Consider the following 27957-nt stretch of genomic DNA (forward strand, 5'->3'; position numbering starts at 1 on the left):
GCATTGATATAGAATCCTTCCAAGCCCATCTTTTACGCAGATCCACCATTTTTTGAGTAATCCTGAATATAAAGAGAGAGACAGCGACGAACCACCACAAACACTGAATTTATTGTCTAATTTTCCTACAAATCAAAAGTAGCAAAATCGATTATGCAATTTAAAAATAAAAAATGATTTTAAACCAAAACAATATTTCAAGGCCGTGCCTGTCAAAGACGATTGTTATTTCCATGTGCGTCAACGTTTTTTGCGTGACATGGCGTACAAACCCATCAACATTTAGAAAGGTCATCTCCACACAGAAGGAAGGAAGTGGCACAGAGATACAGACAAAAGCAGGCATTCACAGATTTGACACTGATTAAGTCAGCTACAACATGAAGAGGAAGAGCAGGAGTGGAGGGGGGCTGCAAAGCAACTTGCAGTGTCACAGCAACCATAGACAGGCTAAAGTTTAATCCCTACAATATATGAGATTTGCAAAGTTGGGTGTGTAGAACAGTATCAGCTGATCTGCAGGGATTGTAGACTGGGTTTGACTTTGTGACCTCCATCAGTTAATGCTATGCTTATTTATATTTATGTTCATAGAAATAGTGAAATATATTTTTTTTTACTGTTTAAAACAATGTTGATGTTCTGGTAAAAAAAAAAAACCTAAATTGATTAAATTATGAAATAAACTTGTTTTGAGAATCTTTCTAAACAGCACAAGTGATGGGGTTTGTCTGTTCTTTAGGTACAAATTCCTATAAAAACTATGGCTTTAGTCACACTGTGATTTAAGGAGCTGAAAATGAAAGGCTCTGCTTCACAGATACTGTGGCGTGATGAAATCTAGAATTACCAAACTTCTTGGCAGGAGCAGGGAGGTGATGCCAATACTGATGGAGAGGTCTTAGTAAAAAGCACCTCAGCATTGCTGATTCTGAGTTTGATGTGAGCTCGAGGCAAGAAAAGATGTGGATGAAAGTATAAAAATGGAGATGGATGTTTTTTGCCATAGAGGGCTGCGAGGACTACAAGCGTAATGATCGATGAAGCAAAGGCCCCCGAGTGAACTCCGGATTCTGCTCTATCTCTGATCCTTCGTGTTGCTTTTTACGAAGCTGATGTCTATATTTCAAGCCTCATAAAGTTCATCTTTCCTCCATCCCCTACTCTCTGTCTCTGCCTTTAAATTTCTCTCCTCTCAGTTGGGTCATTCCATCCTCTCTCCCTCATGCTGGTGAGCCTTTCCAGTGTGAAAACATAAAACTATAAATCAACAGCAGATTGAAACTTAAGTGAGGGGAAAATGCCTCTGACTTGACCTCCTCTGAGCTGCCATTCTCAGCGTGAATACATCATTCAGAATGACCTCTGTGTTTGTTTTTGTGCAGCCTGGCTTCTCAAAGCTACTCTTTCATAGAAGGTTATGTGTTAGACGGGAAAGGGAACAAGTGCAATTCAACCACTAGTGTAGCGATAACGTCACATATGGTGGTCTATAATACTGAGGGGCTATCAGTGCTGTCGCCAAGGTGGGCTGCCGTGGACTGGCAGAATTTCAGCCCCCAAATACTTGCGCTAATAGATCTCAGTGAGAGAGTGTATTTACACAGAGAAATAACAGGGAAGCCCATGCAGTAGTGTCCGGTGACCAGTGCCAACATGTGGGGATATTAATAGCAGGGTGGGCAGGTGATAGCATTCTGAGAACAGATGGAGCCTTTGATATTCTCCCCTCAGATCTCTATTTAAAAGACAAAAGCAAAATGAAAGCACAAGACCAAGAGGACAGGTGTGGTAAAAGGGACATGCAGCATGCGTGTGTCCAGACAAAACGAGGCACCGAGAGGCACGAGTCTTCTCTATTATTGGGAATTCCATTGGCTGTTGGTGCAGCAGATGAATGGGGTTGGTGTGCTGCTCCGTTACATACACCAATGCCTGAAATGCAGAGGATTACTGTGTCTGCAGAAATATACCGCAAAGCATGTGCCACTCTCCAGCACATTCTGACATGGGCTTGCAGCACGCTCATTATAGGGCCTGGTTTGTCTTGGTGTTTATGTGTTAACACCACATATGAACACCCAGTCCTGGAGCCACACTTCAAACCCTACTACAGCTAATAACAAAATAAAAAAATCCCACGCTGGTAGTTTATATTGTAGCATTTATACGCATGTATGGTATGCTAACATTGGTTTAGTAGTTACATTTCATGCAATTTCATCAATGCATTTATTATTTTTTGTTATTTTAATTATTTTAAAAATTTAACATACAAACTGTCACTGGCAACACATCTGGAATTAGGAGAAGGTTTTGGGCCAGATTAATCTTCTGAGGTAAACCTACCCTGACTAAATAGTTTGGAGACTTGTGAAATGTAAGTAGTTTTTCATGTGATGTACATCAGAATTGTTATTTTCTTTGTTTTCTTTTACAAATTCTGGTTGAGTCAGGTAGAGTCAGCATCGATGAAAATTATCGCCCCAAATTAACTAAATTTCACCATAGGATGATGGGTGTGTCCATGTCTGCAACAGAGTGTAACCCTGTTAACATTCTGGTATCCAAGTCCTTACAGTGGAAACCTAGCCATTTATTTTGGTTGAAGCCAAAACTGTTTGGGGTTTTTTTTTCAGCTGTTTTTGATTTCTATGTGTCCGATTATTGTCTTTGTTTCTATAATGAGAAAACTTGGAAAGCAATTATATAAACACAAAAATTGCATATTGTAATTGCCTATGAATGGAGCTAGGGTTGGGGTTATCTAGACCATAGACCTTATTTAGTCCTAACTTATAACCCTAATCGTAGGCTTGCAAAGTACATTATATGAATTTGGGGTTTTGAAAGCTTTTCTCCCAAATCTAACAAACACAGTAAAAGTTTAAAATTCTACAAATCTAAAAAGAACACCATAAAATCCATATGGTTTGTCAGTTACTGGCCCTTTAAGTACTAGTACAGCTATAATTTAAAAAGGCATTGTGTGTTTTGTGATGAGGCAATGCATTGGAAACTGTACTTATTTTAACAGTTACAATTGTCTTCCTCTACATGTACATCAAGGGATTCGTAACTTCCAGCAACATGGTTCATGAAAATCAGACACCCCTGTGCTTCAGAAGGGCTTGAAGGGGTCCGTAGGGGTATGGTTGAAGCTAGCATCGGCGAAGATGGCCAGCGTGCCCACAGTGGTGAAAACGACGAAAATCCACAGGAACATCCGGTCCACCACCATTGCCACATATTGCCAATCTTCTTTCAGCTAAAAGAGGCCAGCGAAAGACAAGAGATTAAAAAGAGAAAGAATGGGTACGATAGAAAGAAAATGAATATAAGGAAAGGAAAACAGTGGGAAAATGGCAAAAGACAGACAGACACAAGAGACAAAAAGACAACAGTACAAACGTCAGAAATAAAGCCATGTTGTTCAGATAAAAAGTAGAGAGGAAGAAAAAATGGAAGGACAATAAACATATTAATGCTCTAAGGTTAAAGTAAATGATAGCTCTAACCCTAACCCTGTGATAATATGTTGGTTCTCCTCAAAAATGTCATCTCAAATCTTGACAATTAGGGGACAAAGAAAACTGTCATTCTAAGTGATATGCATTACAAAAACACTTTTGCTTGGTTTATGTTTAGGGTTAGGGGTCATCACTAAAGACAACTTAGATATTCAGTGATTAAGCTTTATCTGTTGAATGCTCGAAATTATCAAACCCTGCCCTTCACTCCAGATGTGACCTTGTGGATCTTAGAAGGTTAAACGTGCTCAAACATTCAAACTTACCGCTTCATAGTCTTTTTCAGCCTGCAGAGCCTCGGCTATGTATGTGATGGCCTCTATGGCTGACTTGAGCTCATCAGGTAGTGCAAGGTAGCTACTGGGGCCATCAATGAACTTCCTCAGGTCTGTGCATATGCCATCCGGCTGGTACCTTCATGACAGCACAATTATAATAATGTTACAGAAAAGTATCAATAATAAACAAAATATTGTGATGGTAAATATATATGTCTGGACGGATTCAGGAAAAAGACAGAGTGTCAACACCCAAAGACAACAAATGCACACGAGCGTGCAGAATGTAGCGATGTGTGAGCAGGTGTCAGCCCACGCTAATTAAAAGCTGTAAAATAGCTCAGCTTTTATGAGCTGGGCTGCGCGTCTCCTTTGCACTTTACTGTCAACCACAGAGGAATAATGAGAAGGTCAGAGGAGCTCCCCGGGTCCCCCTCTGCGAGTTTGTACAAGGCGCTGCCCTTCACATGCTGACCAAGCTGCTCTGTGTGTGTGTGTGTGTGTGTGTGTGTGTGTGTGTGTGTGTGTGTGTGTGTGTGTGTGTGTGTGTGTGTGTGTTTCTGTGTTTAGTTGTTGCCCTTAGTTACCAACTGTCAGCTGCTACTGGGTGCCAGGAGTTATTGGGAGAAGCTAGTAGAAAGGTGTTGTGTGTACCTGTGTGACTCTGCTGTCAGTTATAAATACTGTATTAACGTGACAGTTCTAACTTTAGAGGTCAAGTTATTTTTCATTTCTTTATTTTCAAAACATAGAAAGTAAAAAATGTGTTACGTCAGTTAGTTACATCGCAAAAAGACAATCTTCGAAGGCACTATTATTGAACTTTATAATTTGCAATTATTATTTTATTTTATTTTATTATTATCATGTCTGCTTTCAGACTAGTTAAAACAAAATATCCAAAATGCTTTTTTACAATTGTTTACAATTACAAAACATTTTATATTTATACAAATTAATACATATGTAGTTTACATATTTAAATACATGTATTTATGATGTGAGTAATTTATTGTTAAAGGGTATTTAACATTGTTTTGAATAAATAATGCATGAAATTTTATGACTCTCACCAATAACCTCAGACAAGCCTGTTATTAGAAGTTAATTCGTCATCAGCACCATAACAATATGATCAAACAAGTCGTTAAATATGACCAAAATTTGTAATATATAGTTAGATTAGATCATGCTAACTGCTAACTGAAGCCTGCCTTGTCATTGATGAGTTACCGTTGCTATGACAATCTGGAAGTAAATGTGCTCAACTAAAAATCAAGAGCTCCCGCCATCCAGCCAAGAAGTAACGTACACGTGTGAATGCCCTGTTACTACTAGCACTATAATTATGAATGTTAGCCAGCTTTAACATCTGGTCAAACAACAGCAAGTGTGTCAGTCTAGTATCAAAAATGTTAATTGTACTAAAATGGGCATTGTGGCATTATTTCTATCAGTCTGCTCTCATGTGTCTGGATTTAAAAGCAAGAGAAAGACCGTGTTTCTAAGTTAGTCAGCACACTCTCGCACTAGCAACACAACAAGTCTTACACTTTCCTTCTTTTTCTACCCCCCAAAAATGTATGCTCCTGGAATGTATTACTTTCAAATATGTGCTCAATACCATGAAAAAAAAAACATAACTTAACAATTCATTGTCATGAACATAAAAACATTTTACTTTTTCTTGGCTATTTCACAAACCTCTGTTCAGATCAGAACGTTTCTTATGAATTCAACTTGTTATCATCAGGAGGATGGAATTCAGACTTCTTGTTGAACACTGATATAGTCTTGCTTCACACAGTTGATCATTTACATTACATAACTCATTCTATAATTTTTCGGTAATAATTATTGCACGGAATCATGCAGCATGTCCTTCAACAATGGCACATTAATTATGTCCTTGTTGCCTTCAGCAGAAAGACACACTAAGACCTCCTATACTTCTATGAACTTACGAAGTCATACAGCATGCAAGCACATCACAGCTGAAGTGCTTTTCTGAGTAGCATTGCTTAAGTTCCAGCCTAAAACTTTATGGATTTTCACCTGACATTCAATAACCTCTACAAAGGCAGAGCAGCTGCTTTTCTTATGAAACACCTCAAATATTAAACACCTCCTTTAAAAAACATTGCAAAAAACCAAAAAAGATTGACAAGATAGGCAGGTATCCACCAGAGGGCAGTGTAGCACAACGTTAAAAGTGGTAACCTCTCAGGCAGGACAGAGGAGACAGCTGCTTGGTATTCTTTGCATGAAATTAGAGGTTTGCAACGCAGCGCTGCCACCGCTGCTCATCCTGCGAGTGTGGCAGGTGAAGAATCTGTGACCTAAGAAGGATGAAGTCCTAACAGGTTGAGAGAGAAAGGAAAAAGGGAGGGGGAGACACAGTGTGGCCTCTTAACCCCCTCCTCCCTTTTCCCTCCTGTACGGCTCAAAGCAGCACTTCATCAGCGAGAAGTAAATGAGTATTCAGGAGACTAATTCAACTAAAACTGGCTGCGTCTGGTGCCAAGACATGCACTAAACCCAATTAGGAGAGGCGCGCGAATGTACGTGTGGACCCAAGAGAGATACTGCTGTCTCATCAAATTCCTCTAACAGAGCCCCTCCCCCCTCACTGTTCATTCACCTAGACAGTGACTCTAATGTGTCAGAGTCCATTTGGGTGGGTCATTATTGTTTTAGCAAAGATTCTTTCCCTCTAGACATATCTAATTTCTCCCAGGAGTAGAGATTGAGGGACAGCTACACTGTGAAGCAAACTTCATGGTGTATTGTGAGAGAAGCAGGAATCTACGTTAGTTGACAGTGTCGTATGGCTGATTGGGAAGACATACAGGTCCCCACCCTATGTAACTACTTAAGGAAGGTCAAAGAATTTTCATGCACAAAGGATCGAGACTGGGGTTACTGTACTTTAAATACAGAGTACTTTAAATAAAGATAAGACCTTGGCAGTAGTCATTACTGACACTCAGACATCTGTCACTGAATAAAACAAAGGTCAGAAAGACCTCACAGAAGGAGATCTTAAACAGCCAATCTGTTCCTTCTTTGCAACAGCTCCATAAATGATGATTTGACAGTTTAAGCTTCAGTAGAAAGGGCATCGATACAATATGTGACAATATGAGACTTCAAAGAAGATATTTTAGTGCATTTAGTAAAATATTTTGGCATAGCAAAAGTACATAAAGTATAGTGGATGAAGTAAAGTGCATTTAAATACAAACACACACAAACTGCCTGGATCTCTCAGTGTAGATGAAAATGGAGATGCAGGAGGAGAAGGAACAGATGTGATGTGATAAAAGTTTATTAAGAGCAATGACAGATGGAGGCTGGGGAAACCAGGGCTTCAGACATAACCTACTATATGAACTTGAGCCTTAATTAATGCATTTAATGTGGAATCAACCAATAACACTGGCAGCAAACCAGCCCCAGAGCATGATGCTACCACCACCATGCCTCACAGCTGGTACAGTGTTACCTTTAAATCCTCACCTTTATTCTAAACATGCCTCCTGTCATTGTACCAAATAGCTCAGTGTTTGTCTCATTGGACCATAAAACCTTTCTGGCTCGGCTTGTCCAAGTGAACAGCTGCAAATTTTAGTCGAGCCTTGTTAAGTTAAAAGACAATGTGGAACTTCCATCTCCGTTTATTAAACAATTTAAGTGTTTAATTTGAGTCTGTATGCAGACTTCTGACCGTGTGGAATAGAGAAACCTGAAAATAGTTTTTGGACCCAATTCTTTTTTTAGTTAGTTAAACCTTGTATTGGATTATGGGATGATACAGGCATTTCACATGTGGTTATATACGTTGTCTTTTCAATTCTCTCATCAGGAAAACTGCCACAAAAAAATTAAGTATTTTTGTAAAAAAATGAGTGGGCTAAAGTGCATCCATAACTTTCCTTTACACATATTTTGGTTTTGATTTTGTTAAATAAATAATGACACTGTGTAATATGTTGTATTTTTGTCATCTGAGCTTGTATTTAAATATTTCTAGAACCATTTATAATTATGTCCTGATATATAGAACCTTAGAATTGAAACGGGGTGTACCTTCGTTTTCACATGACTCTAAATATGTGAGAATGTGGAGATGGTTCTCATATTCTGAATAAATGTTCTCAGGTAGTGTAGAAAAGCCCTTATAGCTAATGAACAGGGATCTTCTTTCTTCTTCTTCTTCTTCTTCTTCTTCTTTTTCCTTATTGTGAGCCAAAAAACATTGGATAGATTTCGTTGGCCTCACTGAGAGAATATATTATGCAGCACAATGTAATAAATGTGTGGACGTATAGGTGACAGAAGAGGAGAGGAATTACTTCTTGTGCTGCAGCTGCTGCTATTATGGTAGCATTTGGTATCTTTAAATATGGTGTTTGTCTGTTCAAGAGGCTCTGTGCTTTTAAACACTGTTGAATTTAATTCAAAGTGAAAAAAGCACCTAAAATATAACAGAATTTTAATTCGTCTTAAGTTGAGGTGGTAAGCGCTAAGGAGGAAACCTGAACTTCTATGAGTGCAAGGTTGTGTAGACACTAAAGTGATATATATTTGAATCCATTTCGACATGACATCAAATCAAATTTGTTTATTCTTAATGTATTTGATCTTATTTTACTGCACAAGTATTGTTTCTAAAGTAATATTTGGAAAACGCATCTAATGATATATATATATATAATGGAATTAAACTTATATACCAGTATGTGATTCACTTCAAGAATCCCATAAGACATAACAGAGACAAGAGCAGTCGCTTCTCATCCTACTAATGATGAATGGAATCTCTTCATATCCATCTGTCCGGGTTTTGCCTGAATCAACAACTGTTCACCTGCTCCACTTCACACATGCTGTTTCTGGGTTCATTTGCTTTTTCTTCAAACATGCAGGCTAAACCAAATCCAGGCACACTCACAACCACGAGAGCAAGCATGTGCACGTATAAGCCTGGCTTTACCTGTTGGGTTTGGGAAATAAAATGGAAGAGTCAGGTTTCCGGATGAAGTATTCGTCAGAAGCTATGCTAATTGCAGTGACTTTTTTTTCCCGGCGGGGTACGGTCTCCAGAGACAGGGGGGTCTCCACCTTTGGCCGCAGCATGCCCAGGTAAGGAGGGAGCATGTGGATGAAGATCTAGGTGGAGAGTAAAGGCAAAGAAGAACAGAGATACTTTTACAATTCCCATTAAAGACAGTTCGGCCAGAAGACTGTTTCCATGTGGAGAGATCCCCAGGTTTTAGGAACAACCTCACCTACTTCCAAGACTGCGTGGAGGGGGACAATGATCTGGTGAGGTGAAGACTCCAGCAACATTTAAAACACAAGGGAACAGCTTTATTTGCAGACCAACACTTTCGGCTTGTGGCCTTCATCAGGGTTGCCGAAACACCATGTTTCCATGCGCAGTCATTTATATATAGGCATGTTGTATACAGCGCTTTGAGTACTCCGGGAGAGTAGAAAAGCACTATATAAGAATCAGTCCATTTACCATTTATCATATTTGTCAGCATGGCTCTGTTCTAGGGTTTTCCTGCTCTTCCACACATACATGCAAAGTATAAAGTGATAAATGTAGAAGCAGGAGCTGGGGTGGAGGCGGTGGCAAAGCAGCTTGCAAATGTGATACTGGGATTTCCTATTCCTATGAAGTTACTTAAATTTGAATTTCTGACTATGTAGACATTAACATGTATTTGATTTTCTACAATTTATCACAGTGAATTGCTGTATTATCAGAAAAAGACTGCATGCAATTGCCAACATGCAACATTTCTGGCAGGTTTTTGGTTGGTATGCTTAAAAATCTCATCTCAGTAAGATAACTTTTGTCTGATTGGCTAATTGATTAGTTTAAATTTAAGGGCATAAGTTGGACTAGAAAAAGTTGATAACTTGCAATATATGTTATTTCAATACACAGTAAAAGTCACATTAATATCGAATCATGAATGAAATATTGTGTTAATATCATATTGTGGCATGTCTGGTGATTCCTGCCCTCTCTAGATTAAATAGTGCACCCTATATAAGATCAGCTTAGCCTTCAGATGCTGTGGACTGGCTCTGAGATTGGTTCATTTGCTGGAATTGTTGCTAGGCTTTTCTTTGTGGCCTGTCTGAGCAAACTCTATGCTCATCTTCAGAATTTAGCAGTTTCGAGATGTTAAAAAACACATTTCATAGCATTCATTTATGAATGTGTAGATGTGCATTTCTTTTGCTGAAAAAAGACCACAGAAGGTTATTTGCTGTATATTTTCAGTCAATAGCTTGTTAGCACTCACACCTCATGGATCCATCATCTTTGCTGGCATTAAAAGTCCATTTGTTAGGATTCTTGTTTCATGATTAAGGGGACAGCTGGAGTGCACTTGCCCTGTATTTGCCTATTAGAGATGACAAATAGTTCTAAATATTGAATTTTGCAGTAAGATAACCTTTGAAAGCAGTTGCTGCTGAATGATGTGGGTGGAGAAACTAAATGGGTAATGCTTTCCAGTTCTTCAAAGTCTCCTTTCGAGGTTTTCTTCGAACACAGTACATAAGTCTGTGTGCTTCAGTGAAGCACTTCAGTAAAGGATTCAGGCTGTCCTGGGCACAAGGGAGTGTAATTAAAACAGAAAAAACAGTTTGATAGGACATGATAAAAATTAAGTGCGTTGAGTCTTCATCAGAAGCTGTCGGACTTGGAGCTCCTTTGATATCAATATCAAGGGAGTCAATGATAAAACAGCACGTCAGGGTTGAACTTTAGCCTTGATCAATATCATAAATGCTGTAAATGGCTGCTCTATCTGCGCTTTGAAGTGCTTTCATATTCTTTTTGTGAAAGAACTCCTGGCTCACCAGTATTGACAGATGGATGTCAATAATAGCCCCCTGGCGAGGAACATAAACTGGCAAAAACTCAATAGCGAATTTAATAGTGATTTTGAGTTCATTTACAACCAAACGTCCACGCCTTTATACAACTTCCAGTATGCGTCAGTTTCACCTGCTGTTTCTGCCATGTTTCCTAGCTCTCAGTCCGAGGCAGCACATCAGTGAGTCACTCGCTGGAGCCTGATAGACTTGACTGAGAGCTCTGAGACATGATGGAGGGTCCTTTTTTAATGTAATTTAAATAAAATTTAATAAACTTTACTATTTTTGTTCACTCCCACAGCAGCAGTAAAGAGTAGATGGTCACAGACAGTCGTTGGTGAAGAAAATGGAGCATTTATAGGAAAATCTTTCTCTCAGGAGTTTGTTCAGGCCAGAGTGGAAGTGGAATGTGTGAGATTTCAAGTCAGAAATGCCGAAAGAAACAGACGGACTGACTGGGACATTTATGAACATTTTCCATAGAAATGATACAATGGCACTATCAATTAGACATTCAAAATATTGTTAGTAATTATCATAGATCAAGCAGAGAAATGTCAGAAAATCCCCAATTGTCTCTCAACTTTCTTCCTTACTGATACTGTGTGACATCTGTCTGATTTCCCACAGCTTGGCTGACAATGAGCAGTGAAAATAAGAGAGGAAACAGCACCTCGGAGAGCAGCACTTCATCTACAAAGACCGTATTCCTCAACAATGGCTGCTAAAACTCTGATAGTATTGCTGTTGAGTGTGTGTGGTGCTCGGGCAGACACCACAGAGAGACGTAAGCTCTGCACTCGAGAGCATCTAAAGCATCACCTGGTGATGGAACAGAAGGAGGAGGTGTCCTAGTCGTCTGTAGTGACTGTCTGGAGAAAGAAAACGAAACACTGAATTCAGCCACCAAGATGGGGGTGGAATAAAGAGCAGCACAGTTAATGTCTACCTAGAGATGGGCTGAAATGCTGAAATAGGATATGACCATATTTGGAGTGTCACTGTTAGCTGTGTCACCAGGTGCATCAGTAATTAACTGTGATATTAAATGTGCAACAAATTTTAGCAAGCAATAATGGGATTAAACAAAAAGCATACGTAGCAGAAATCTGAAGAGCCAGCTGCTTTGTGTCTGAATACAAGCAAACGCTGAAGGAGAAACATAACTTTAGGCCATAAAAAAATTACCCCAGTACATTTCATACTAGTCATTAATAGGGATTAATATTGAAATCAGATATGGAAACAAACACCATTTAACAGGCTCTAGACAGCCTACTACATAAATTTGGTCATTTTCTCTGATACACACTCACTTTAGGACTGGTGGCCATTACAGGAAGTTTTTTTCCTTAAACTTAAATATTTGTTCTTTTAGTGGCTGATTGACCAGCCTTAAATTAGGCTTTTGAAACACAGAAACAATAAATACAAAATTAATCATTCGTTTCTTTCTAATGTTTTGCGTCCAAAAATGTCTTCCTTTCACATTTTATTGTTTCTTTAATTACCCACGAGTAGGAGTGAAACAGAATCTATGCTCCTCCTTTTCCTCATCAATCCGGCGCCAAGCAGTTCAATTAAGCCACGGAAATCTGCCCAGTGTGTGGGAGCCTTTCTGTGGTGAATGTACCCTGAAACCATGACAGAACTTGGACCAAAGCACAGAGCTGCTACTTACGCCTGTAATTAGCTTCACACAATGTACACTGGGGGCAACAGCAACTGATGGAGGTTAATGGTATAACATGACGTTTAAAGTGTCGAGAACTATGTGGACCTAATTGAGTAGTCTGCCTCGACCCACGCTAACACAGCTTTCAAAGCCAAATTAATGCCAAAGTTTAATTCATGTATTTCAGGTGCACAGTCTTTAACATGATGACCCATTAGCCATTTGAATATACAAGACAGTGACCATTTTCAAGATGCTAACAACTGCTGGTAAAATATAATTTTTTGAGGTGGAGTCTTGATTTTAGTTTTCATGCATGTTCACAATGTAGAAATATACTTCCTAACCCTCAGGTTACTCATAAGCTTCTTTGTATCAAATTAGTAAAAATTTTTCCCCAATTAATTTACTAAAGGGGAAGTAGAGGTACTATGGAGTAGAGGTAGTACTTTTTCTGTGAGCCACATCTCATGATTGGTCTTTTCATGTACAATCTAGTGTCTGAACTCAGCCTGACCCTGTAGCCACCCTTTGCTTTGCACACTCTTGGCATTCTCTCAATGAGCTTCATGAGGTCGTCAGTCTTGAAGGAGTTCCCAGAGATGCTGAGCACTTGTTGGTCCTTTTGCCTTCACTCTGGGGTCCATCTCACCCCAAACCATCTCCATTGGGTTTAGGTCACACATTAAGAAGCCAACAAATTCCACAAATGAACCCCGAAAACCATTTCAGCTTCATCATCAAGCTCACTGAGACGAGGCCAAGGGTTTGCAGCGCTGTCAACAAAGCAAAGAGTGGCTGCTTTCAGGAATCTAAACTATAAAACACATTTTGTTATTTATCACTTTTTTCTTTGCTAGATAATTCCATACATCTTGCTTCATATCTTTCATGTATTCAGTTTGTATCTACAATGTAGAAAGTGTTAAAAATAAAGAAAAACCATTAACTGAGAAGATGTGTCCAAACTTTTGACTTGTAGTGCATTTACTGTACATATCCTAATCAGGAGTTCAACATTTTAACAGCTTGTATGAGGAAGCTGTTGATCAGTCTGGAGATTCTGCCTTTTATATTGTCATGATCCTGAGTCCGTGACTCAGTGATTTTGTGTTTGGTGTATTTATTGTTATTATTTTCATTATTGTTTGTGGGCTGTTTTTGAATGGTTTGTGTTTTGTGTTTTAGATAGTGGGTTTCTGGGTTTGTGCTCCCCCTGTTGGTCCCTGGTGTTAGTGTTCCCCTGTCTCGTCAGGTTAATCAGGTCCAGCTGTGTCTCCCACCTGTGTGTGTGATTTCCCAGTGTCCCTCTGTGTATTTATAGTGTGTGTTTGCCTCTGCATTACTCTGTGAATCCCCTGCGTGCTCTCCCTGCTGTCCTCCCTTCATGTTCAGGTTTGTTGCTCTTTGGTTCAGTTTCTCCCAGTTTAGGTCATCCTTAGTTCTGTTTTGCCATCCCCACTTTATGTTCGGTATTCTTAATAAATCACCCTCACATCTGAATAAGTGCTGCATTTGAGTCCTCCTTCCACACATCACATGGCTGCTGCCCCAGTCGTGACATATATTCCATGACCATCTGACTGAGTACAAAATAAAGTTAATTCACAGAAAGTTAATTCTGTTGATCTGGACGCAACCTGCAAATGGACTGAATCTACTTTCTAAGATTTGTAATAAAAGTGTCCTAAAAAGATCATTGCTTGGCCTGTGACTATCAGGAGTAGTCATGCTTGAAGGAAGTTGGTAGGTGTAGCTTGGTTGTATATATGATTCACTACATTCAACCAATTTCTAATATGGAAAAATGTGTGTCTAAAAATATGGACATTACATTAAAGTCTCTTTAGCATTCGTGCAATGTCTTGTTGCAATTATCTGGTGTTTTTTAACTGTAATTTAAACAAAACATATAACATATTGAAGTCTTGTTGAAGTTGGAAATGCAACTCACCTTGGAGTTGCATAGATAGATAGATGGTCTCTTGGGTCACACTAATTAGAGTTGATGGTCCTAACCTACCGCTTGCTCTACTTCCTTGCTGACAGATAATTCAATGTTTAGAAGTTTTTTTCATTTATCACATAGCCTCCCAATATCCCCCTGTCCTTTCCAGCTCTCCTCACAGACATGCTGGCCACTTAATGACTTGCCTTAACGTATTTTCACAATGCAAATGAAAGGTGGTATTCTGACAAAACCTCTGACAACAGAAAGAAAGATTGCTTGTGCTTCTGGGCTGTTCTGGCACAAATGAACAACCTACAGTATATATGCAAGACACTGTAACAACACATGCTAGAAAGACAAAAACTATTTCTTAAGAGACACAGATATTATTTCCTTTCAGAAGTCTTGTATGATGATGTGCCAAGCAGGCAAAAATTAAGCTTGTGTGACCCTGAAATGTACGCTCACCTTGCGGACCCACATTGGCATCATGTGGGTGTTGGGAGAGCGATGGTGGAGGTTGAGGACAACTACGCTGAGGATGACAGAGAATGTGACCAGGACCATGGTAAACATGATGTAGTTGACGATGATGGGAACACCCAGCGAGGTCTCGGGGATCTTATCAGCCAGCAGCAGCAGGAACACGGTGAGGGTGAGCAGCACATTGATTGACAAACCCATCTTCTCACCTTGCAAAGAAAAAAAAACACAATTATTTAGGAAAGTCAGAAACAGCGCATTTCTTGTTCCTGTGTTACGACTCATTAAGCTTTACCGGGCCAAGGTTTGTTCCATTTTCAACTCACTGAGATTCGAGGAGCATCTGGTGAATGTAATTTACTAGCAATGATGCTAATGAAAAATTCATCTCCCATTCTAAGTGAGGCTGATTGGGTGACACAGCATTGGCTCTTTAGTTCATTCCGTGGTCACGTACAAACTGTGTACGAACTGTGTTTGTAAATGACCACAGGCCTGTACTACGAGGCCAGATTTCATCACCAAGGTAACTTCGGGGTTAACCTGCAGTTTTATCTACTGCAAAAGTGGTTCACGTCTTACCTGGGTGCATCACATGATAATTTATGCTTTATGCTTATCTAATCTCCTGCAAAATTAGAGATCAACTTAGTTCTCCAATAGAATTGCATTACCAGTCCTGGTGGATCCCTCAGACCTCTGTGCACATGCAATAGGAAGATTTAAGGTTTTCCAGTAGCATCTAATGTCTCTTGGTTTCTTAGAGACAACTTTTTTATTTAAATTTAATGTATTTCCGTTTCTGTGTGTTGGCCCTGCGACAGACTGGCGACCTGTCCAGGGTGTACCCCGCCTCTCACCCTATGACAGCTGGGATAGGCTCCAGCGCCCCCCGCGACCCTGAAAAGGACAAGCGGAAGCGAGTGGATGGATGCATGGATTTCTTTCTGTTGGCTGCAAACGATTTACACCAAGACCCAGGGTTAATTTAGCAAGTTGCTAACCAACTCCGTGTGACGGCTTATCCTGACTGTCAGCGTTGGGGTAAATGAATCCAGATAACAGAAAGGCATCCTGGGTATGCTGAACTTGCTTCATAGTACAGGGCCCAGAAGGGTTGAGCTGGTAGGTTAAGAGAGCAGTTTGAAGCCTCTCACTGAGAAGCAAAGCATCTCTTTCTGCATCACTGGAAAATTAATGTAAAACTGGAGGAGATTAAAAAACAAACCCTACGATTCCCTGTGCTGTTTATGTGTCCCTTTACTGCGTGTTCAAATCAGTCATTTCATATGACCCTGGTTCAAGACTAGTAGGAGACACAAATCCCTGTGAGGGTTGCATCAGGAAGGCGATTCAGCAGAAAGTTCCGCCAATCAAATATGCAGATACATCTCTGGTGGCGACCACTTGTGAATACGGGAGCAGCAAAAAGAAGCTTTTGCTTGATCATCCCAATAAGACTCTAAGTGGTTGTTTTTAAAGGTCACTTGCCTGGTTGCTTTTTTCAGTGAACAAAGCAGATGGCACACACTGGTCAGTAAACTATGATACGTTTAGCAGTTATCCTAATCAGACATTTTCTGCAATACTTTTTTCCCACACGTTCCAAAAAATTTAAATAAAAATATTACAGAGTGTTAAAATGACTTTTTATAGCTATTTTAAACTCCTAAAAATAGGCCTACATCATTGTTCAAGAAAATAATAACTTTATCAATGTTTAATATATTTATATACTAAAATACATGCCTACATCAATGCATAATGACAGTATCATGTCAATGAATATTAATGCAGCTATGCAGGAATGCAGTATGTTATGTTCCGATCTGTGTACCTTATTGAGGTTCATGCATATTTGCACATCTGTGGGTTTTGTACTAAGTCAAACTTTAATATCTCAGGTTGTATTTTGCATATGTGTGTCCTAATCAATCAATGTACCCAATGAGCAGGCTTGTCCAAACATAAAGGTAAGCGTATAAGGGAAAGGACAGAGTCAAGCCGATTGCTCTAAGCTGTTTTTCTACCTCCTTCATTTTAAAGGTTATCAATTCAACTGTGTTCCACGAAGCACCTATCTAATCTGAAATTGGATCCGTTTATAATTAGCTAAATGCCTGATTGCCCATTTTAAACCGACCACACAAACTCAATTGGGAAATGGTATTAGCAGTTTTACATCAAGGTGGAGCTTGTTTACGATAACATAACGATAACGATCACATAAAGAGAGCTTTAATTCATAGTCATCAAGTGATCTGAAAGCAATTTCTGTAAAGTGTTTACCTGCATCGGGAGGCAGATAGAAGTTGAAGATGGCGATGATAGTAATCAGGATGCAAGGGATGATGATGTTGATGATGTAGTACAGAGGCTTCCTCTCGATGATCAGGTAAAAAGTCATTTCCTCATATTCGTCATCAAATGTGTTCTTCCTGCTTGGCTTGTGTCTTACGTACCACTCACCACTCTCTAGAGAAACATCCACAGCTTAGATTTCTATTAATTTTAGCGCATTTAGTAATCGTATTACACTAGCAACACATTTGCAAACCACAAGAAGGGGTTATGCAAAAATGCGACGCTTTGAATATACAGTAACATGAAAATACATCTGAAGTACTTCTACTTAAGAATATATGTATCACGTCATGAGTGCTCACCACTGAAAGACTCGTCCAGCTGGATCTCCCGAATCTCCTTGCCTTTTGAATTCAGGGCATACTGCAGGTCGATTTCTGTTGAGTCATATGTGTAAGAGCGAAACTGCATGGTGCAGTTCTGCCAGTCGAATGGGAAATATGTTACCTAGACACAAAAAACTGGCATTTAAACGAGTTGGAAACAACGTCCAAGCTTAGATGAAACTGGATGGAAGATAAATACATAGTAGATCTGTGTAAATTACCTTGACTCCACAGGAACTGCAGTACAGAGCAGGGGGAGTCCAGGTTACCCTGCCATTACTGTAAACCTGAACATGGACATGCAGGGCCACATCAAACTGTCCATCATTACTGAAAACAAAACATGAAATACAAATTAGCCAGTTTTGGTTAATAAATCAAACTATATCACATGTTATATGTTGAGGTAATCTGTAGTATGTTATGGATGGTGACATATCACAGAATTCCATAACATATCTTGAAACATAGCACAAATTGTATTGTGTCAAATGAATTGCATTTGTTCTGTTGTCTAACAGTTAAATAAGACTCTTCTTAGACGAAAAGTCCCTGCATTTGTCATTAGTTTCACTTATATGTGTTGCAACAATTGCTTCTCTAAGATCGTTGCTGATGTTTTACCTCCTTGGCATTGTGTTAACACACAGCTGAATGCTCCAGACCTGCAAACTGCCAAAACTTCTACTTTTTAGAGACACGGTGACACTTGCTGATGATCAGTTCCTCAATTGCATTAGGCTGGTGACATCTGGCTGCTATTTACTGTCTTAATTTCTATAGATGCACTAAGAACATACTCCACAAAGTTCTGTGAAAACTTTTTCTTTTCTTTATCAGAGGTCTGTATTTATATAGTGTTTTGCTCCATGTATGATCTGCTTTGGAAAATGTGTTTTTAAGAAAACTTCAAAAATGTGACAGAGCAATTGAGTAAAACTGTAACAAGAAATGACTTTTTGGTTTCACTTTTCTGTAAAGGTCAGAGACACCCCCCCTCCCTCCGTACTATGGGAAGTAATCTATTTTGTGCTGGAGATGGATGGTTTATTGTGACTTTGCTTTTACAAAGATAGCTGAGAGGGCTTGGTGAGGAAATCCAGGCAGCATAAACTAAAATGTGACAAACAGTGAGGTGTCTCTGTTCCGCAGCTGCACCACCAAGGCATTATTAGAGTACTGAAGCAATAACAACTCTCTATGCTGCTGACTTAAGTTATAAAGTTGCAAAATAGCAGCAATCAAAGTTTGCATCTCAGTTGTAGTCTCTGTTTTGTTATCATCTCAGTTCCTCTGACAAAGCTTAGAAAGAGACAGACAAGGCAAAGTCACGGCTGTGTAGAATATGAACATTTAGCTCCACTCCCACATCTAAACATTGTAATTGGCATTAAATGGAGATTGCACACTTTTTATGGAGCACTTTGACTGTAAGTGCAGCGCTAATGTTGTTCCTATACTAAGCTGTCGGGCTCATAACACAATGCACAACAAAGACATCAAGTCAATTAGACACAGATTTAGCCTTCTGTCAGTGTACAGTGTTTGAGTTTTATGTCTCTGATAATTGAACAATGAGAAGCTTGTGTCTTTACCCCGGGCCCTCCTAAAAATCTGTCCCTGTGAAAGTGCTGCTGCTAAAATGGCCGGCATTGAACAACCCAAGAGAAGCACGCGCAAATTTGCATTTGTGTGGACGTGCATATTTGTGTGTATCCGTACGGTTCCAAATGAACGCCTCACAAGCTGAAGTAGCTGAGCGGTGCTATCAGCTCAGTTATTAGGGAGCCATGCTGCTTAATTGCCTATAAAGTGTTGATGAATGGAGCAGTGGGGATATTTACAGTGGTGTTAATGGGAGCGTGTCTGCGTGAGCCAATATGGGGAAAAGACTAAACTTGCTGTTCTGAGTATCTAAATCTTTAATTTAATGCTGTGTTATATAGTTTTTCCAATACACATGAGCACTACTATAATTTACCTGGCCCATCACCTAGTCTCCAGTGGCCTGCAGCTACAAGCTACAGGGGTATGCAATTTGTCCAATTTCAAAACAATATAGTACGATGGATACGGATTTGATATGAAAATATTTACTATATGGCAATACTTGTTTATTTCACTCAGGTAGGGGTAAATTAGTAAGTACAAAAGGTTGCAAACACTGCATACAAATACAAAAATGGAACAAAGAGATCAAAAACGTTCTCCTTTCAAGTCTTTGTTAATGTTAACGTTGATGCTAATGCTAATGCGAGTTGCAATGCTGATACTTACTTATTGATGAGGACGATGTCAGGAAGCCAAACCTTCCCAGAGGGGATGCGTAGCACCTGAATCCCATTGTGCTCCTTCGGTTTCCATGACAACCGATAATCTGTCCATTCCTGTTTGAACATTTTTATAAAAGCTTGTTTTTTTTTAATACGTAGGGATGTTATTATCCACAAGTCCATGAAAAGAGTTGGGATTAAAGCAGAAAATGACAGCAAGCAGAAACTTTTCTTTAACAAATGCAACCAATTTGTCATTGTATCACTTTATCTTTCATTTCTCCACTTCTGTAATTAGATTCCACAGGGATGGCTTCCCTGTGCATTTGTCCTTGCATAACAAAACACAATTTGCATATTTTTTCATTTTGCCTGCTATTATGACTACTCCAACTGTTCTACTGATTATATGCACAGTGTGCATTGGCACTGAGCTGTACTCGAAAGACGAGGCCCCGTGTTAATAAACATACTGCCACTGGAGTAGGAGTCACGGATGAGCTGCTCAGTGTGATGTGAAAGAGTTTTTCAGTTAGAGTACACTCAGAAAGCTGTTGGATAATTCATTCTATCGGCTTAAGATTTACTTCAATTTGCAAGTATGACGAGCAGGCATGCAAATAGACTCACCAGATTCATGACAACAGTGGTGCTCATTTCTTCATTTTTCATATTCTGTTATAAAAATGCGAAAATATGCATTTCAGTATGTACTTCATAACTGTTTGCTTCAGATCGTTTTTCATTTTGTAGGGATACAGATACAGAGTTATGCACAAAGAACACCCTAATGGCATTACAGGTTTTGTGGTGGTGAGAGTTTGAAAAATGGTATTCAGGGCAGCTGTGGTACAGGAGGCAGAGCAGGTTGTCTACTAATCAGAAGGTCAGTGGTTCAATCCTCAGTTTCTCTAAGGTGCATGTCAACGTATCTGTGGTTAAGATACTGAATCCTAATTTGCCTGCAAAGCATTCAATGAAATGTGAAAGACAGGTTTTAAAACAGCTCTTAGGTGTAGAAATAGGTTTGTGAATGGGGCTTATAATAAGAAAGCACTTTGAGTGCTCAGCAAAAGCAGAAAAGTGCTGTAAGTACCATTCCCACCAAACACCATCCATCAGTTTAATGGACTAAATCCGGTTAGTCAATCATCAGTCTATGAAAAGCCTTCCATTTGCATGAAAAGTTAGGTTTTTAGGTTGTTGCAAGCATTTAATTGCAAGAATTGGTTACCACTGTTGCCTCATAATAAGAAGGTTTTTGGTTTAGACCAGGGGTGGGGGATCTCCAGACCTCAAGGGTCCTGCAGTTTTTAGATACGTCCTTGATCCAACAAAGATTATTTAAATGGCAAAATGACCTCCTCAACATGTCTTGAAGTTCTCCAGTGGCCTGGTAATGTACTAATCATTTGAGTTAGGTGTGTTGACCCAGGGTGATATCTAAAACCTGCAGGACACCGGCCCTTGAGGCCTGGACTTCCCCCACCCCTGGTTTAGACTATGCTGCCAGCTGAGGGCTTTCTGTGTGGAGTGTGCATACTGCATGGACTTCCCCCCACAGTCAGGATACATTCTACTGAGGTTAATCGAACCTCAATGTGATTCAAAATTTTTTATTTGTTCGTCTTTCAGCCTTAACCTTTTGATGGAAGGACAGCAAGTACAGTGTGATGTCTAAAAGATATCTAAATAATACATACAGTTCAAAGTTAAAACCAGGTTAAAAGTTAAGTTTTAGTAGTTCATACTGTTAATGTTAATACCTGTGTCATTTTTTGCCTCTGGAAATGTGTTTGTTACATCACTGTGATCAGACAGCCATGACATACACTCAGTGGTGAACTTTGTAGTAAGCGCCTTTATATAGTTAAAACCATTTGTTCCAACAGGCCAGGCATAGCTGGACTGGCCATCGGGCATCATTTGCGTTTGATTTTTCGTTTTTATGGGCCGATGTTTTTTTTGTTTTGTTTTGTTTTGTTTTTGTAACGGCATGAACAATGAGAGGTGATGGATTGGCCAGATGCTGGCTGATGTGTAAAAATAACTCAGTTGTTTGGTGGTGGCTGTGGCAGAGCTTCCACAGAGGCCAGCAGGTGGATGAGGGAAGGAGAGGCAGGAGGAGCAGAGACCCGAGGCGGCCGCTGGTCCGAGTGTCAGGTGAACTGAACTTCAGGTAAGAAGTTATGACCTGCAGTCTATCTGGGTCAGATATAAACCAAGTTTAGGTGGAGTTTATTTTCATTGTGCTGACTTTTAACAGTCAGTTACAATAACTCGTACTGCGTGCTAGCTAGCATGACGGAGTTTCTATACAGCTGGGTGGGTGCTTTGATGTTACTGATAGTGAACTTTATTTTATTCATTAGGTTAGTTAGTAGAGTTGCCAACCGCTCCTTAAAAAATGGAATGGTCCCTCATTCAGAGAAAACATTATGCGTTTCGTATTGAGCTGAGAAGGAACACAGTTTGTCCCGTAGTTTAGCTATAATGGAAAAACACACAAAGCTGGATTTATTCTGTGTGTTTATGCTGCACAGCTACTTCAATCATGAAACTGATCAATGATCAGCTGATCAGCTTTTCTGTCTTGTTTGTTTATCGCTCACTTTGCGCCAGAAACAGGAAACCAGCGGATGTCGCGGTAAACAACAGCAGCACGTTTAAGCTTGATCAGCTGTTGTTAAAATTTATTTAATATTAATTTCTAGTATCAGCCGATGTTTGCTGGAGCCACAGCTGTAAAAGCTGCTGGTCATGATAATGGTTTGGTTATCTGGTGAGAGGGAAACATGAAGATGAAACCAGGAGATGTCCTTACTGAATCATCAGAGCTGTGATGGAGAAACAGGTTTACCTTTTAGGTGACATGAATGAGTTGAAGGGAAGTTATGAACTGTTTATGAGAGACAAATAACACCAGGATCCTTTTCTAAGTAGCTGACAGCTGGTAACTATGCAGGGGCGGGTCTGGGCAAAGTTTTGCCAGGGGGGCCAGGTAGGGCATTAACAGGGAGAGGGGGGCAAAAAGAAATACTTTTCTTTCTTATTCTCATTTAAAATGTCTCGCTTTTAAAAAATAATTATCTGAATCTTACAACCAAAGTTTTTATCTGATGTAAAATGTATAGAAATCATACATATACCAACAAGAGGGTGTACATCACAGCGTCTGTTTTCATTCAAAGGCTTTATGCCTTTTCCTGTAATACCTGGTTGGCCCGTCTCTAGTCAAAATGCCTGGGCCGATTTTTTGTCCCAGTCCAGCCCTGAGGCCAGGGGACATGATGTTGCAGCGATAGGCAATACCACTTTATTGAAAGAAGGGTTTGGAGTTGAATCTATTGGTTGAATGAGTAGTTTATGTTTGTGTTTAGGCGCGACCTCTTGTTGTTACAAAGGTGTCTAAATGACTTATTAACTAAATTGCAATATTACTCAGATTATTTTTTTTTTTTTTGCAAGACTTTATTGGAATTTTCTTTTATTGGACTAGTTAACATTATTGCAGAGGAATTTTTAATGTTTTGGGAATTTTTGGAACCACTGGGATATTAGTTTAGCTTAACAAGCAGGGGACACATGTAGTCTCTAAACAACTCTTTTACAAAAGGACTAAGAGGCAGAGACATGAGGGGATTTGCTGCATGAGTGGCATTTTTGCATGTACAAAATGTGACATATTGCATTGTGGGACTGTTGTACCCATGATGTGAAGGTCAAGTCATGAATTCTGGCTAAGCTTCTCTGCTCCTCGGCCTGCTATTTAAAACCCCAACTGGGACAGCTGGGACCAAAGCATGAGTGGGGGCAGCAAACGTTGGATGTCTTCCTCATGCAAACACATCTTGCTACCTCACACATGTCATTGCCTGCATATCAATACCCGTCAGGCCCAGTGTTAATAATAACTCTGCAGTTACCCAGCTGGACTAGTTACTTGTCAAACTAAGAATCCAAGTGGGTTAGTTTTCAAGACAGGTCAACTCCACAGCTTAAGATGATCCACGTGACGAGAGAGGAAGAGAGAGCGTGACCTTGAGTGGAGGTGTAAGGAGTGTGGGTGTGTGGATGCACTATGTGTGTTGGTTTTTGATTGCCTAGGAGAAGAGAGTAAAGGGGAAAATAAAAAGCTCATAAAGTGACCGTGTGTGAGTGTGTGTGTGTACGGCTTATCCTTTAATGCAGTCACACAGGCAGCAGCCCAATCAGTGCATGCCACTAAACACTATTTCCCAGCATGAATGAATAAAACTACAGTACTTCACTACACCTCAGTAGTAGTACTCATTTTTGCCATCTGGTTGTGAATTTAAATTCAGATGGCACTGGGATTCATTCATGGTGGAGAATATGGAAGATAAGCTTTACATTTACATTTCAGAGGCAAAGCCACAGAAAAACCATCGTCTCTCTGGCTAAGAGTTCCAGCATGAAGTTACTGTAGCATGGTCACAGACTTTGATGTGTCCGATTATGACAGATTCATCTTTTCAGATCTTGGAAAAGATATTAAAGGAATGTAGCTTCTAGGCTAGACAGTTTCAGTTCTTTATGATTAGGCTGTTCTACAAGCTCTCTGAAAAGCCGTCAGTCGATTCAGAACACTGCATAAAGAGCAGTAACAGCGTCTAGTAGTATTAACTTCTCTTCACTGGATTTCTGCTAAATCCAGACTAGAAGTAAAATCCTTCTCATATATAGTTCCTTAAATAATTAAGCTCCATTGTATCTTCATGACCTCATAACGTATTAGCCAACGGAGTGCTTTGCTCTCTTCATTTTGTTCAGACTGCAGTCTTACTTAAAGGACAGGTGGTTGGGAGTGGTTTCTTCCTGTTAAAAGGGAGTTTTTTCTGACCACTGTCACAAAGCAGATGTTCATAGGCAGTCATAGTTTGTTGAGGTTTTCTCCCAAATGCTGTAGGGTCTTTACCTTACAACATAAAGCACCTTAAGGCGACTGTTCTTGTGAATTGTCAGCTAATGGCAAACATTTTGGTGATGGGAATCAGCATTAAACTGGTCGAAACTTCTGTTACATCATGCTGGGTTACAGTCAGTCCTGGGTTCTCGAAAGGGGTCGATGGAGACCTGGCTTATAATCCATTAGAATCAGCCCTTGTTTAAATTTATTCTACTATGCTAGAATTTAGATTTTTTTTAAATCTGCAGTGACCTGCTGTTTACTGTGTGTACTTTTGTGTTGGGGTTTTGGGCCTCACCAGTCCGACGAAGGATGTGAGGATCATGCCCACGCGAACCACCACCCTCTCTTCAGGGGTACGAGCTGGTCGGACCTTAAGGTTGTATTTGGAAAAGAGGCTCTTCATCAGAGTATTCTCTGATTCAGTTGCACCTGTAATACACATTGACAGAGGTCAGTTGTGATGGCAGGCTTCAAACTGAAGTCCTTTAATAATTGCTAGTCATTCACTCAGATTTAGCTAGATATGTCCCTCCAAAAGCCTCAGCCGCTGCTGACTGCATTGATGCACTGAATTAATAAAGGAGTTCACTCACTAGATACACACTGGTGACACTGTGTCGCCGAGCAAGCTGTGCTGTGCATCAAAATATAATCAATCGACGACTGTCTCAATACCGAAGTCAATAGTGTGCAACAAGTGGATGTTTGATAAAAAATTTATTGATTATTCATTTTGATGATTACTATAATGTTTCAATGTAAAGTTCCTGATTGTTTAATACCAAAAATTCTGTTAACTGCTTTTACAGACCAATTTCCTAGGTCCAGCCAAGGGGTGAAAGGTCAGCTCTATGTCTTTCTGCTTTTTGCAAATTATGCTATGCTGTTGACTTCACTGACCAATGACCCCCCCAAAAAAGTGACTAGATGACAATTACCACCTTCAAGTCCAGAATCAATCAGTCAGACCTTTCAGTCAGAAAAGCTGTACTGCTATTGGATGTGGATAGACTACTTTAAGTGGAATTCAGGATTGACAGATGGATTGGCTTACCATGTGAAGTAGTAGTAGTGCATTCCCACATTATTTTCTCTAATTAAAACAAGTAAAAGACATGTATTTCAAATAAGTTCCTGAGGTTCTAAGGTCCTGTTTTTATATCAATGCTAAATGTTTCGCTTCAGGTCTGCATAATCGCAAACCTACTCAAACACTTGCATTCCATTGCATTTTCATGCGTAATCCCTGATTTACTTGCAACATTTTCCTCCTTGGTGTTGGAAGGTTAGAAGCATTTATAATCAGCAGCTCTTGTGACGCAGCATTCATCACGTCTGGCATTGCTGTGGCCCCAGCAGGATCTGACCTGACAGGAATAAATGATGACGATCACCCAGCAAGGCACCCCATTAGCTAGGCACAAGGAAGCATGGCTGCTGATGGAACGGGAGGTGACTATCGAAGGCCAGAATTTAGCATTTTTTATCTCACTACCCAGCTGAGATCACTTGGTAAATAACAAGACTGACTAAAGAATTAGCTAAAACTAAAATACTGGATGGTTGTATAACCAGTTAAAATTAAAAAGATTTTGTACTATATTTTTCTTTTATGGAGAGAATATGTGAGTATCTGCTTGAAAAGACCCAGTTATTCAGCTTTTTTCTCATAAACTCACCGAGTGAGTAGTGGCTCAGCAGTGATAAACGTGGTTTAAAATTGAAACTGACTGCAATAAAGTTCAGTATACACTACATCCTTCTCAGAGTGGTTTGAGCACACTGTCCAGTAACCACCGGGCAACTTACCAAATAAGTTGTATGAAAAAATGAAGTTTGTCACTCTGGAGCTCGTGTGGATGCCGCACCTCGATCCTCTAAACTCATCAACTTTAGCTGTACATCAGCTCCTGTCTGCTAATGAAATAAGTTTGTCACTTGTCTCAATAGCAGACACGTCTTGGCCTAATTAGGGCTACTTCCAGAACGCACAGCACGATTACTGTACAGTAATGGTAAACTCGTATGAGCCAAAGTTCTTGAAGGGACCTAACATGGGCTACAAGAAGTGTAATGTGGCCCAAAAGCTACAACATACCTGCAACAGTACCTGCATGTGACCCACCAAAGGTAACCCTGTGACTAAAGGCAGTCAGACTTACCCGATGAGCCAATGCCGTCATTCACGACTTGTTGTGGCCCAAAGAGATTTGCAAACGTTTGTTGCTATCTGAGTACATTCCATTACATGCTGCTCCACAACACTTCTCACAGTTTTCTTCCCTCACCAATCAACCAAAGACTAGCCTCCTCCTGTTGTCAATCTGGAAATAAACTCTTACATCTTTTAACATTTATTGCAACCAAGAGGGAAGTAATGTTTAGCTCAATGTTTCAAATTGGGACTTCAGAAACCAGTGAGCAACATCACAATAGCCACATCCATCTTTTATATTGTCTGCTTTTCAAATGCTAGCATGCTAATGTTAACAGATCAAAGAGGTACAGCCTCACAGAGCCACTGAAGGTTCTCATTTTTATGTTTAATGACCATGTTTCTGTGCTCTTTCTGTGCTCTTTACACAGTTACACCAGCACGATATGCTACATGTCTCTCTTGATAAATGACTCACTGTGATTTCTGCCATTTTCTAAATTAGCCCATGGGAAAAGACATTAAACACTCAAACCAGATTGATAAGCTAAAGAAACATGAGCAGAAGAAAACACATAAACTGCTGGGCCTGTATTAATGTCTAGCCTACGTCGAAACGTGCTAATAAAACATTTTTATTGTACAGTATTCCAATAGGAACTGACATTGTGTCAGAGAAATCATATTCTCAAGTATTACTGTAAAGTTTTCTATTATGAATTTGTTCTTTTCTGGTACTTTCCATTCTATGATCTTATTCTACATTAGATACTACACGAGTATTCATGTTGGCCTTGCATGACAACTAACGCTTTGTTACATGAGTATACTGTGTCAGCCTGTACTTACCTCCCAATGTGCTCAGGCTGTATAAGCAACATGCCAGCAGGAACAGATCCAGGCTTTTCATGATGAGGCCCAAAACCAAACTCTTGTCCTCCCTGGAAATAGATCTTGAATGAGTGAATCAAACTTCTTCCCTGCTTAGCTTTCTTTACCAGTTCAGCTCACTGGAACTCTACAGCTAAACTTTGACTTGGTCAGTACTCAGTTTGTACTGTTGTTGTCTGTCAGTCAGGCAGC

General features: G+C 39.8%; 1 protein-coding gene across 1 annotated transcript; it reads right to left on the reverse strand.

The window, feature by feature from the left end:
* Positions 1 to 71: 71 nt before the first annotated feature.
* On the reverse strand, positions 72 to 27957 carry chrnb1 (cholinergic receptor, nicotinic, beta 1 (muscle)). The gene is made up of 11 exons (XM_080894398.1): positions 27724 to 27957; positions 25015 to 25148; positions 20417 to 20461; positions 19791 to 19900; positions 17735 to 17843; positions 17490 to 17634; positions 17113 to 17298; positions 14809 to 15032; positions 8805 to 8980; positions 3797 to 3944; positions 72 to 3268 (listed from the first exon to the last, which is right to left on the reverse strand). The coding sequence occupies exons 1-11, from the start codon at positions 27782 to 27784 to the stop codon at positions 3122 to 3124; spliced, it is 1485 nt and encodes a 494-aa protein (XP_080750524.1). The 5' UTR covers positions 27785 to 27957; the 3' UTR covers positions 72 to 3121.

The sequence above is a fragment of the Rhamphochromis sp. 'chilingali' genome, assembly GCF_963969265.1.
Source record: "Rhamphochromis sp. 'chilingali' genome assembly, chromosome: 1".
In the NCBI taxonomy this organism is placed as follows: Eukaryota; Metazoa; Chordata; class Actinopteri; order Cichliformes; family Cichlidae; genus Rhamphochromis; species Rhamphochromis sp. 'chilingali'.

Coding starts and splice junctions, on each gene's coding strand:
- chrnb1 (XM_080894398.1), bottom strand. CDS start 27,784: ATGAAAAGCCTGGATCTGTTCCTGCTGGCATGTTGCTTATACAGCCTG. Junction 25,149..27,723: donor CAGCCTGAGCACATTGGGAG/GTAAGTACAGGC, acceptor TGTGTATTACAG/GTGCAACTGAATCAGAGAAT. Junction 20,462..25,014: donor TCACATCCTTCGTCGGACTG/GTGAGGCCCAAA, acceptor TTTTTATAACAG/AATATGAAAAATGAAGAAAT.